At 33.1% G+C, this 13535-nt stretch overlaps 1 protein-coding gene across 5 annotated transcripts in view; it reads right to left on the reverse strand.

The window, feature by feature from the left end:
• Positions 1-5934: 5934 nt before the first annotated feature.
• The window catches only part of LOC106793387 (NGFI-A-binding protein homolog), a 19805-nt gene continuing 12204 nt past the window's right edge, over positions 5935-13535 (reverse strand). The window contains exons 2-10 of one of the 5 annotated variants that reach the window (XM_014760278.1): positions 10543-10644; positions 10322-10459; positions 9573-10123; positions 9230-9480; positions 9018-9126; positions 7879-7949; positions 7293-7422; positions 7166-7222; positions 5935-7033 (exon numbers count right to left, since the gene is read on the reverse strand). In XM_014760278.1, coding sequence (XP_014615764.1) covers positions 6926-7033; positions 7166-7222; positions 7293-7422; positions 7879-7949; positions 9018-9126; positions 9230-9480; positions 9573-10123; positions 10322-10459; positions 10543-10644 — 1517 coding nt within the window. In that variant the 3' untranslated portion in view covers positions 5935-6925. Of the gene's footprint in view, positions 7034-7165; positions 7244-7292; positions 7423-7878; positions 7950-9017; positions 9127-9229; positions 9481-9572; positions 10124-10321; positions 10460-10542; positions 10645-13535 lie in introns of those variants that run through there. The other 4 variants (XM_014760279.1, XM_014760276.1, XM_014760277.1 and 1 more) reach the window with 4 other exon arrangements.

The following is a 13535-nucleotide window of genomic DNA, read 5'->3' on the forward strand; positions in this document are numbered from 1 at the left end:
ATAATATAAACACGTACGCGTATATATATATATATAAAAAAAGAAGAAGAAAAAAAAGGAAAAGAAAAAAAAACTCTTATTACACTTTTACGATCGCTGCGTACTACTATACTATTAAATTATTACTATTACTATACTACTACTGCTGCGTTTTACAAAACGTCGTTGTTATTTAAACGAATCGTCGAATACGATACGCGGAAAGACGAAATGTTTTCTGTTTTATGTGCGATCTTCGTGGGATGGGGGGGGGGGAGGGAGCGGATATTAGATAATGAATTGTCGAGATTCGAATGAAACGAAATGCGCGCGCGAGTTTCTCTTGAAAAAAAAAAAAAAAACACATATGCCAATGAATTTAATTAGATGTGTCTCTACACCTCTTCGAATAACAAAAAAATTACATGTTTTTGATTCACCATAAGAGTTCATCGTTAACAAAGTGCACATATTGTCTCGTAGTAATCGTAGATGATATTTAACAAGAAAAAAAGAGGGATGAAGGAAAAGAACAACAACAATAACAACAACAATAACAACAACAACAACAACAAAATACATCCGATTCAATTAAAGACAAAACTAGTGGGATATGGGGGTGGGGTTGGTTGTGTGGCAGGCAAACAAAATATGATTTAACAATATTAATAATAATAAAAAGATAAAGAAGTAGAGGAAGAAGAATATGTTCACTCGAGTACATTTGTTATTATCAATATTTTATCTTAATTATTATCTTTTTTTCCATTTTCTTTGTTTTTTTTTCTTCTTCTTCTTCTTTTTATTTCTTATTATTTTAATTCATTCGCGCATCGGCCAAAATACACGACAAATCTTGATATTCAATAAGCCATATTTTTTATATCCATATATATATATATCTATATAAATGTATATTTTTTTTATTTTAAGAACGTGGTACAAGTTCGAGACTACCTGATTGTTATTTCATATATGTATATATATTTTGTTTTTATTGTTTTTTGTTGATTTTTTTTATTCTTATGACTAGATTATCAAACACACATACACACACACATACACAGGATACACGCGTTGTTTAACACGTAAGAAATATATAAATATATATATAAATATATTTGACTCGCACTGATATACGATGAATCAAATTCGGTGCGTTTAAACGAGAGAGAAAGGGGTGAAGTGGGAGAATAATATAATAAAATAATAATAATAATTAAAAATGTGTGAATTTTACAAACTTGTTCTCAAATTATCGAAAGAAATGTCATTTTATCCTTTTAAATGATGCACCTGTTAATTCTCTATTCGTGTGTGTATGATGTGTATGCATTGTGTGTGTATGTATGTATGTATGTGTGCGTGTAAATTTTTTCGAAAGAGAGGAAAGTATAAGCGACGAGATAAAAAAACAGTCAATAGTCCTTATTACAAATAAAAATAAAAAAAATAAATAAATAAATAAAAAAGAGAGAAAATAAAAAGCAACATAATACTTATAGGAATTAAGATTAATATGTAATACACATAGTAACGCGTCGCGGAAAAAAAAAACAAGAAACATTTCTTTTAATTATGCTTCCTATCTTTCTCACTTTATCTATCTCTCTCTCTCTCTCTCTCTCTTTCTTTCTTTTTCTCCGATCACTTAATTAATACACCACGAATTGTACGTTCAAATGTTTACTCTCTTGCACAAATGATTAAAAATGTGTATTAAAGAAAAAAAAAAGAAAAAGAAAAAAAAAAAATACGAAGAAGAAAAAGAAGAAACTAAATTATCACAATTATAAGAAAATTGAAAAGTACGAAGGTGAAATTAGATACATGTCGTTGGAACGATTTGTGCAATCTAAACTCGTACTGATAATCGTAACTGCAATGTTTAAAAAAAGAAAATAAAGAAGAAGATAAATGATGAAGAAAATAAAAGGAAATTATTTGAACAAGGAGTTATATATATAGAAAATTGTTTAATAATTACAAGAGAATGAACAAAATGTCTACTTTATTGATCTACCAATCGTTCGAAAAAGGGATTTGCTGTTATAGTATATGAAGGATTTATAAAGAATACTAATCTGATCTCTCAAACGTTTACCCCACCCCCCCCCATACACAGCCCCACTCACTCACTTTGTGATTTTTCCGATGCAAATGTATTTTATATTGGATACGTGCATCGCAGAGAGGAACAGAGTTAAGAGCCTACATACATTAATAAATAAATAAATAAATAAATAATTAATTAATAATAATAATAATATTGTATATCCGTATATTTCTAAGCTGACATTATCTTCTTATCGTTCTCATCTACCTCTTAATAAACGTGTTTTGAAAAAAATCGTATTTAAACAAAAAATAATTATTTCGAAAGAAAGAAAGAGAAAAGAAAAGAAAGAAAGAAAGAAAGAAAGAAAGAAAGAAAGAAAGAAAGAAAGAGAAAAAAAGGAAAAATGAAAAAAAAAAAAAAAGGAAAGAAAATAATAACAAAATAAAGATGTGAAAAAACTCGACTAGAAAAATATAATAAATAAATAAATAAAAAGAAGAGGGTGGGATATCGCTCAGCGCAAAATTACTCTGCGAAATGAAAATGTGTGAAAACTTTTAGCTGACATATATATATATATATATAAACCACGATCCCCATTTTACCTTTATCGTTTTTTTTACATTTTATTATCACACATTCACACACACACACCCACGCACGCACACACACACACACAACCAACGAAACATTCTCGAGAGCGAAACGCGGAAAGTATATTCGATTAATTAAAAACCATACAATGCCAGCTCGATTGAAAATTATTATTCACGTCGGAGTATATATAGAAAAAGAAAAAACTTTTTGAAATAAAAAAAGAAAACGAAAATAAAAGCAAAAAAAAAAAAGAAACAAAAAAAAATAAATAAAAAAAGAAAAGAAAAATACAAGCCAATACGAAAGCAATACGAATGGAACAATTTTCAAAGTGCGCTGCATCGTATAACCCATAATGATCATTTAAAATATATAGAGAGCTGGTATTATTATTAGATGAAGAAAATTAATAATTAAAAATACACACTGCGTATATATATATATATAATAATAATGAAAAATTATAATTGTAATTATTATTATTATTATTTTTATGATCATCATCGACCCTGTATCTTTTTACGATATTTCGCAATATTATGTAATTTCTAATTTGATTACCACGTTATTTATACATATATATATATATATATATATACTTAAAATCGTTGCATATATATATTTTATGTGTATACTTATCTCTACTTGATAGGCATTGGCGCATTGCATAGTTTATACAAAACATGTTGAATGTGAAAAAAAGTTTATTGTGTGAAAATGAAAAAGAAAAGAAAAGAAGAAGATAAAACTTGTTTCTTCTCGTATATAAGTTGCCCTAAAACACACACGTTTGTACATATAATAAAAATAGATAGATAGAGAAAAAGATAAAAGGGGAAAAAAAGAAAGAAAACAAAATGAACAAGGAAACACGAAAGAGAGAGAGAGAGAGAGAGAGAGAGTGAGAGAAAAGGAAACAAAAATTAAAGTCAAGAAAAAAAAATCTTTTTCCATCTAGATGAAAAATTAAACCGTAATAATAATTAGCGGCAATTACGCTGCTGCCATTTTAATATTTTATTATGTCGTAATTATACTTTCTCGAAATGCACAATTATCAAATATTATGTATTGAAACACACTTACACACGCGTACATCCTCCTATTGACACTCGCGCGCACACTCTACTACTACTACTACTACTACACTCGCCATAAATATATTTCAGAACACAAACACACACACACACAGAGTAAATATATATATATATATACACATACGCGACTACGAACAAATGTAATAAAAAAGAAAAAGAAAAAGATAAAAAACGAAACTGCAGGCTTAGCATTTGACCGGGGTTGAGGAGGGGAGAAGAGGGTGGGGGGTAGTTGCAGGCATCATAATACGGGGAAAGGATGTTATATGTTAAAGCATTTTGTTGCATTTCGTTGCAAACAATGTGCAGTCCGATTGAAAATCACCTTTAGGCTGTGAGATGCGAGCTAAGCAGCGGATTTAACTTTGCTCGATGAAAACCTCAATCATATGTGTCAAATCTTCTCCAAGTAAAAAAAAAGTCTACTTTTAACCGATCAAAAAAAAAAAAAAGAAAGAAAAAGAAAAGAAAAAAAATAAATTATAATAATAATCGATTTATATATAGATTCTCCCTATCTCTCCCAACACACACACACACACATTGATCATTCGAGAAAAAAAAGTAAGAAAAATAAGATAGAGAAGACGTAATGTGTTTCCTTTGTTTTCTCGAATCAAGATTAAATATAATACTTTTCTCACACACAAACTATGTGTCGAATTTTTCAATATTATGAAATAAAAATGATTTGTCAAATCCCATATATATGGAAACGAAACACCGTTTATATAGCATACTTAAAAAAAAAAAAAAAAAAACTAAATAAGTAAATAAAAAAAAAGAGTATTATAGCACGCGTGTGCGTGTATATACATATGCACTTGTGTATGTATAAAAAAAAAAAAAAAAAAAAAACTAAATAAGTAAATAAAAAAAAGGAGTATTATAGCACGCGTGTGCGTGTATATACATATGCACTTGTGTATGTATATTAAGAAATATACATATATATATATATATACATACATGCGGGGGTGCACACGGGTCACGTGACGCGTACGACGACGTATGTGTGCGTTTGTGCTAGCGCGAGTGCGTGTGTGTGTGTGCATATATAAATATAAAACAATACAAAACAAAACAAACCAAAAAAAAAAAATGAAGAAAAGAAAACAAACAAAAATAATAATATATTTGTAGATATATTACAAAAAGTCTTTTAGTCATCGGAATAGTATATAGAGTCAATAATGCGAAAACTAATTTACCTATTACTTATATACCCTTTTAGATTCTAGGTATATCGACTAATTGTGATTAAATTTATGGAAGATGAAGTATGTGATTGAAAAAAAGCGTATACTGCGATATAAAAAATCCACTGAATAAATAAATAAATAAATAAACAAATAAATAAATAAATAAATAATATATCAGAGATTTAAGTCTACATAAATGTGATTTTGATAATTTGATAATGCGGTTTTCTAATATATATGTTACCATCAAAGCCGGAAATCAGTCATTGAAAAGTTTTGGTAAATATTTTTTATTCTAAAAGTAAATAGAGATTTTAATGAAACTTATATTAAATTAAAGTACACTCTTTTGTCTACGCGAAAAATACCATATCGAGTTATAAATTTAGTATGTAATGTTCAGAAAATGTCAGAAAATGCAATGCTGTAAATTGTGCATCCTTGCAATTTCATTGAAAAGTTTTAGTAAGTATTTTTTATACTAAAAGTGAATAGATTTTAATGATTTTTATATTAAATTAAAGTACACTCTTTTATCTACGCGTAGAACACCATAACGAGTTATAAAACAATCTGAAAAGGTTCATAAAATGGCAAAGAATGCGATGATGCAAATTTTTTCTACTTTGCCATTTCTTTAAAAAGTTTCGGCAAATATTTTATTCACTTTTAGTATAAAAAATATTTACCAAAACTTTTCAAAGAAATTGCAAAGATACACAATTTACAGCATTGCAATCTCTGATATTGTGTGATTGTATGGCTGCATGTATCTGTGCCCGATAATGTATTCTTTTCAACGTTGTTTAAATAGTAATTTGATATTCTATAGAATATCAAAGTATTATGTTCGATGCCTAGGAAAAAGTGGAAGAATTTTTCAATTTCCGACTTCGTCTGAAGGCTGTTTGCATTTATAGTAATGCCGAGGAATTACTTGCAATGACTAATTTCCGGCTTTGACGGTAACATATATATAATAATCGCGTTTGATAATTTCGTTTATCTATTTTTTTTTGTTTACTTTTTTTAAACCCTTTTGTTATTGAGACATTCATTTTGTTGTTAAGTGAGTATATTTTTTTCTATGTCAATTTTTCAGTCAACGCGATATTTCAGACAAATCGGAAAATAAATTATCGACAAATTAACAAAGCTCGCAACACGGAGAATATATAAATAATCAAAATTTCATTAAAAGATTAAAATATCGGTGAGTAAGATGTAGAAAAACAAAATGGGTTAGTAAAATCCATACATTTATCAGTCATCATCGTGTTATGTATTTCGACGAAGAGAATAATATAACGCAGCTATTTCGTTTTTTGTTGAAATAAAAACTGTAAAGAAGGGTTGAAAATGTTTTACGAAACAAAAAAAATCGAATGCGATTTAAGAAGGAAAGTAAATGACGTTTAGACGCTATTTTACGAATAAAATGACAATGGTTTTTTTTCTTATATATTTACAATTATTTTTCTTTTTTTTCCTCTTTCTTTCTTTCTTTCTTTCTTTTATATCTTGTACATCGACGAATAGCATTTTTGTGTTTTAAGTCTCTTAACGCGCTAGTTTTACAGTCTATAAATTTCTAAAAATGCCATCATAATACGATGCGAGTATTATTTACTAATAATATGAATTTATACTAGAACTAGATAACAAGCGACAATTGTCTCAAAATCTCTCATTGTCAATCGTATGTAATACCGATTTTGACTAATTGGAAGAAGAAATCTTGTTTGCATTCAACCTGACACATCTCTGTTACCAAGCATCATCATCATCATCATCATCATCATCATTATTATTAATTATCATCGACTATGTGATAGCAATGACAATAACAACAGCAGCAATCATTATAATATCGAATGAGACTACAATGATGTTCGGATGTTCTCGCGTGAACAATAATAGTGGATTAATAATCATGAAAGAAAGAACCATGATTCGTTTCTATCAATTATCATTTCAAGATTATAGTAATATCACAGAGTAGGTTTTTCGTCAGCTGGTTCTTCTTTTATTGGATGACCGCATTCCATCAATGCAGGATTCGCAACAGCGATTATGTTATCCCCGCGAGATGCTATTACCTATAAAAAGTTTATTTTATTTTTATTCATTTATATATAAATATGATTATTTTGGCGAGAAGAGAACTTAATGTTAAGATATTTAAAAAAAAAAACAAATCATAACGTTCATTTCAGGATTTTTATATTCACTTTTAAATTGAAATCGTTTTCCTTGTCCGTATTTTCCGTTTCTGCGTCTATGGTGTCCTGAAATACGATACGAAATGACTGTTATTAGCGAGTTAGTATAATTATTCCGTTTAATCGATGAACTTACATGCATTGACGATGATTCTTCGTTTGAGAATGAAAATTGACTATCCGAATCGCTGATTTCCTCGACGTTACTACCAAATACTCCGTTATTACTCTTCTTCCTCCAAACTGGACTGGAACATTGCGAATATCTGAACATCAATGCGTACTCGTACTTGTTGCATGACAATTATAAATTTTAATGAATATTGACATATATATCGCGAGCCCAGCAAACAGGTATTTATCTAAATTTTTAATCAAACTTTCCTGATACATGTGAATAATAATAATGAAAATATTATTTACACATAGAGAACACAGTGATAAAACATTGAATTTTTCTTTATCTTTTAATCTTTTGTCGTTAACATTTTTGTAAAATAATTTAATCCTTTCGTTACTAACGATGCAAAGGTATCGTATGAACGATTTAATATTAAAATCGTGCAACGATAACGAATTTATATGGAACAATATTCGTACCAATGCTATGCCGTAACGAAACGATTAAAAATTATGATTATTCGCTGAGCTCGATATATTTATTCAGTCATTTTTTTCATCGTATGAAAAAATCATTTGGAATGAGCATCGAAAGTAATCACCTCGACGAGCCATGTCTTCTAATGCCAGCGTTATTAACTTCGTTGACGGAACATCGTAGATCCAATTCTTCCTGAAAAGCAGAACTGCTGTAGACGGTAAAAGCAACGAAGAAGAGTAGACAACAAAAAAAAAAAGAAACAAAATTATCATTTCGGGTGGCAACGTTACGAAAAACTAAACGAATGCCCCTTTAGAAAATCCTAAGAAAAACTAGAAAACAAAAAAATAAGATAAGAAAAAACGACTCGCTGAGAAACCAGGCGCGAAGCGTGAAATCTAAGCGAGTCGCGATCGATTTTTTTCATCCCGATCAATTACATGCATAGAAATTGTCGAAGGAAAAAAAAACAAATTCGAGAAACCAACACTGATTGTTAATTATATATTCAAAGTTTTATAACCGCAGATCAAATCAATGCTCGTCGAACCGAGACTTTATCAATTTCACGATATCAAATCGAAATGTCTTTTTTTTTTGGTCAAACGATTTATAATCGATATCCTATTGTTCGACGAGATAATCAGAAAATTAATACAAATGTTAGGACGCGATTCTTTCTGAAAAATAAGAAAAATGGCGCCATGAAAGGGAACGCAAGTGGTGCCACCACTTTCGATAGCGGCAATTTTAGAAAAATACAACAAACTCACTTTCTTTCAGATGTGTCAAACTAATTTAAGAACTTTAATTAAACACCGGCAACAAATTGTGCATGCAACCATTTGAAAAGCATTACGAAAGAGAAAAAAGAGAATAGTGGTAATTAATTTGTTTTTTCTTTTTTTTTTTTTTTTAATTGCAAATGGAAATAGAAGGTGCAATTCGAAACATGGAAAGCGTGCACAAACAACAAACAGATAAAGTATTACGTGCGTTTTAAACATGACACGTGCGCTTCGGCAACGACTACATATATACTTGACCTTTTCCATCCGTATCTCGAGTTAACGAAAGCAGGATGGAGCTAAATGACGCGAGACGAGGAGTAGTAGTAGTGGGTGTTGCTGCGTGTGCGTGTTGCGTGTACGTGCTGAATTTACGGTTAGTAGTAGTTAGCGCGAGTAGACCATGCGAACGTGGCCAGGTCAGCAAGAGAATGATTAGCGTGATTTAGTTTTTTGGACAGGCCGAGCTAACCTGCATCGCGTCCTCGGCCTCACCCTCGAGTTCGAGCTTTCTTCGTTTTCCTCGCTCTAACTCGTTCTCCTCGCCGTTTTCTCGTTGCCTCGTCGAGGACATTGACAAACTGCAAGGTATAACAATCAAATTCAAATATATATATCAATATACAATGATTTTGTTCAAATAAATAGAATATTTTGTTATTAAATCTTATTATTTAAACTTACTATTGACTTTTAACATAATGATAACCGGAATCTCGAACTACTCGACGGGCCAATGGAAATAGTTCGTCCCTCCTAGTCAAAAGTGCCGGGACGAACCTGCATATCTGTGCGGCAGCCTCGTTCACGCAGATCTCGTGTAACGTCAACGGTTTCTCTGGTTTTCTTTTACAATCGAACCTACCATAAATTGCTGCGTACTTTCTAATCTCTTCCATTCTACGAGGATCATTATCGGGCATGGCCATGACCAGCTGGTAATAAGATGCACACAACGTAAATGTAATTATTCAAATAATTAATCCCGAAGACAAATTGATCAATTACAAACTAAACGCATACTCACTTCGAGATTTTTACAAAATTTCTTTTTAACGTTATGAGGTTTAGGATCGACCGGTCTGATCGTAGCAGCGAGTCTTTCGGCAGCTTCGGCAAGCCGTTGTATTTGGGAATGTAATAAAGTAGGTGTTAATTGTGTAGGACTAGCAGGTGCACAGGTGCCACTAGGACTTGGGGTAGTTCCGCTACCGCAGGAAGATTCACAGGTGCCAACTTGAAGTACACCAGGACTGTGGGAAGTCGGTGGTACATAGGATGCAGCAACTGGTAATATCGAGGAACCGGGACTCGGAGTTTGCCTATAAGTCGTAGAACCAGCCGATGCTGCTACGCTAGTAACCGAAACAATAGGACTGATGCTACGACATGGAAGCATGGTTGAGGTGGTCGTAACAGTAGTCGATGCTGTCGTTGAGAAAACAGCGACTTGTGGTACTTGTGGCACTTGTGGAACTTGTACTTGTGCTCGAGGACTGGCACAAGGGAAACCAACGACCGCTGGTGGATTTTTACATGTCCCAGTGGTTGTTGGTACAACTGGTGTTTGAAATAGAGCTAAAACATCCGAGAAAAAACATTCTAAACAAATCCATATGAATGTATTATCGTGATTACATGAAATAAATAAATATTGTATCCTAATAATTATTCTCTCGGAGATGTAAAAGAAAAAGAAGAAAAAGAAACAAGAGGAGGAATGAAGAGACAGATAAAGAAAGAAAGAAAGAAAGAAAGAAAGAGACGATACTTTACAGGGATTGGTGAGCCACTCCTGTAGAGCCTTCTGAAGTCTTCGTACGTGAAGAGGTTTGCTGGCCATGCCGACCAATGCCATAATTTCAAGGAACTCTTCTTCCCCAGCATCGCACAATTGTTGAACGTCGTCCCCGCCTATAATAAAACGAGAATAGACAAATTTATCGATTGAATTGTTTATATCGACACCTACGAAAAACAAATTCACTCCTACCTACCCATTTCCAGAAGAGTATCGTAATATCCGAGTAACGAAGCACGCTGCATAACTCGGTATAACTGCAATTCTGCTTCGTTTTGTGGGACTGACGTTTGTACGACTGTAAAAATATAAGATCGTTGATAAATGAAAAAGGAAGAAGAAATAAAAAATAAAAAGAAGAAGAAGGAGGAGGAGGAGGAGGAGGAAAGAATTCTTTTGATAAGAAGTTTGGCAACGAAACGATCAACGTCACGTGCTTCTAATTAACGTGATTCGCGTAATTAATCAAAGACAATTAATATTCTCTCGAAAGAATTGTAAAGAAGAAGAAGAAGAAGAAGTAAAAGAAGAAGAAGTAGAAAAGAAGTAGAATAAGAAGAATAATAATAATAATAAGAAAGAAAGAAAGTATGATAAAAAGTAGATGATATTAAATCAGTAGCTGAGATCGTACGATCCACGCGAGCCGAAAGGAAGGATCGAAGATTCCCCGATCGTTGTGGTTCTTCGGGACTCGGGACTAGTTTCTTGCAAATTTCGTGGAATCGCGAGAAAAAGCCGCGTGCACACACGTACGGCGTATAAATTAATACCGGGAGCGAGCAAGCAAGCGAGCAAGCAAGCAAGCATAGGGGCCCCGAAGAGGGACACGGGGTGCTGGTGGGGAGAGGAAGCAAAGGGGAGACCCGAAAAAACTGGCCGACGGTCTTATTACGAGAGGCCGGGCCCGCCGGTCTCACGCTTATACGTCGTTGGGACCCTAGGCAACCGAGTAAGAGAGAAAGAATGAAAGAAACAGAGAGAGGGAGAGAGAGAGAGAGATGAAACTCATGTCAGAGGCATTGGTGGTACGTAGGGTGACTCGTTCCGCGAGATTTTTCTGACGCGTGGACGCAACCGCACCGCACTGCACCGCACTGCACCGCATTGCTTGCAACCGATCTAACCGAGAAAGAATGAGAAAGTGATATATCATGCGGGGGTGCTGTCTCCCCCTCTCGTTAATCAATTGTTAAACTAATCTATATTACAACTAGAGGGAAACTTTCGTATTTAATATATTATTTATTTGTTGAGTATTATTGTTACTTAAGATATTTTATTTTTATTATATTTTTTTCTGTTCTAACGTTAAACTGGTTAGATTTTTGTCGAAATAATTTATTATTAATTTTATCAAGTGTTAAATGGAATTGTGTAATTTTGTTATGATAAAATATGTCGCGAATTTATTCGATTCGCATTAGAAATCAGTATGTAAAGTATGATTATTCTTAATTAATAAAAATATTATCAATTGATGGAGTTAGCTAAAGTAATACGAAGGATGATAGGATATCGAAAGTGACCCTGTCATAGGTATAACACATACACTGTTAACCCTTTACTTTTTCTTCTTCTTATTCTTCTCCTTATTCTTCGTAAAGGAAGGTTTCTCCTCTATCGAGATTATGTAATGCTACTCGTAGAGGACCGTCTTATGTATTATTTATTATACGATAAAAGTGTGTGTTCGTCGTTCGATCAACCACAAATTGGACAAATCGTCGATACATTTCAAACGTGTCTCCCTCCCACTTGACTTCATCTTTTCGAATATCTTCACTTTTCTTTTCTTTTCTTTTATTCATAGCCATTGAAATCTTCCGTAATTCTTTAACAATATTTTCAATAATAATTTAACACCATATTCCACGTGTGTTTTTCCTATCTACATTAAATAATATTAATTATATTATAAGTTTGAAATATAATCAAACATTTTCCAATCTGAACATACGTACTTGCAAACACGCGTACGTGTATAGGATGGAAATAGTTGGTAGTTAGGTATGTAGCTATAGATAATGTTGGATATTTGAAAAAGGTTCTTTCTCCTGTAGGATTTATACTTTAGATTGAAAATAATAAAAAAAAAGTCGATCGTTTGATCATTTCATTGATACCCACATTAAGTAATATTAATTATATTATAAGTTTGAAATAATCAAACATTTTCCAATCTGAACATATGTACTTGCAAACACGCGTACGTGTATAGGATGGAAATAGTTGGTAGTTAGGTATGTAGGTATAGATAATGTTGGGTATTTGAAAAAGGTTCTTCCTACGGTAGGGTACTACTCAGAGGGCTTAGGCAAGAGGGCGCCGAGAGGAAAAGAGAAAGAGAGAGAAAGAAAGAGAGAGAGAGAGAGTCGGCCAGCTAGCTAGGCCTGGGCATCGCATTTACATAACGACTTTTTTGGCTAAGGGTGGCCGCGTTTTTGTCCTTCCAGAAGGATCTCGCGCGCGCGCGCGCGCGGATACTCTGCCCCCCTCACTCTCTCTCTTTCTCCCCCGACGTCTCATCTACTTTTTCTTCATCTTCTCATGGTTAGATAGACTGAGACACAGGTATAAAAGTGAATCGTTCCGTCGGTAACGTTCTCGCACGAGGCACGCATCGCCTCCGACGATGACGATGACGATGACGATGAGGACGAGGACGAGGACGAGGACGACGATGAAGAAAAAGCTGATCCCTTCTTCTTCTTCTTCTTAGTTGGCCTCCCTGGGAACGATACGCGCTCGCGAGAACCGCTTTTCGAGAAGAACAACAAGAAAGTCAAATCGTTTCTTTCCAAAGGGAACGTTCCTCAAACGCGAACGACCAACCAGATATCCTCTCCTGGCGTACTGTCTTGGAATTTCGAATACCATGCCAACCAACTACATTCTATCTCTTTCTCTTTCTCTTGCATACACACACGTATAAAATTATTGATGCCAATAAGTAACCGATAAAAATTGTCAGCACGAGTTAACCAACGTAAGATGATCACCCCCTGCCTGCTTGTTTGCTTGTTTGCTTGCTGACTGGTAGTATTGTTAATTCGTAGAACTTTGCTTTTTGGTAGACCTATATAAGACTACATTCTCTCTCTTTCACACACAAACAAATATAAAATTATTGATATCAATAAGTAAGAGATAAAAATCGTCAGCAAGTTAACCAAAGTAAAATGATCA

The sequence above is a fragment of the Polistes canadensis genome, unplaced genomic scaffold (genome assembly GCF_001313835.1).
Source record: "Polistes canadensis isolate GaletaPanama2010 unplaced genomic scaffold, ASM131383v1 scaffold_13, whole genome shotgun sequence".
Classification (NCBI taxonomy): domain Eukaryota; kingdom Metazoa; phylum Arthropoda; class Insecta; order Hymenoptera; family Vespidae; genus Polistes; species Polistes canadensis.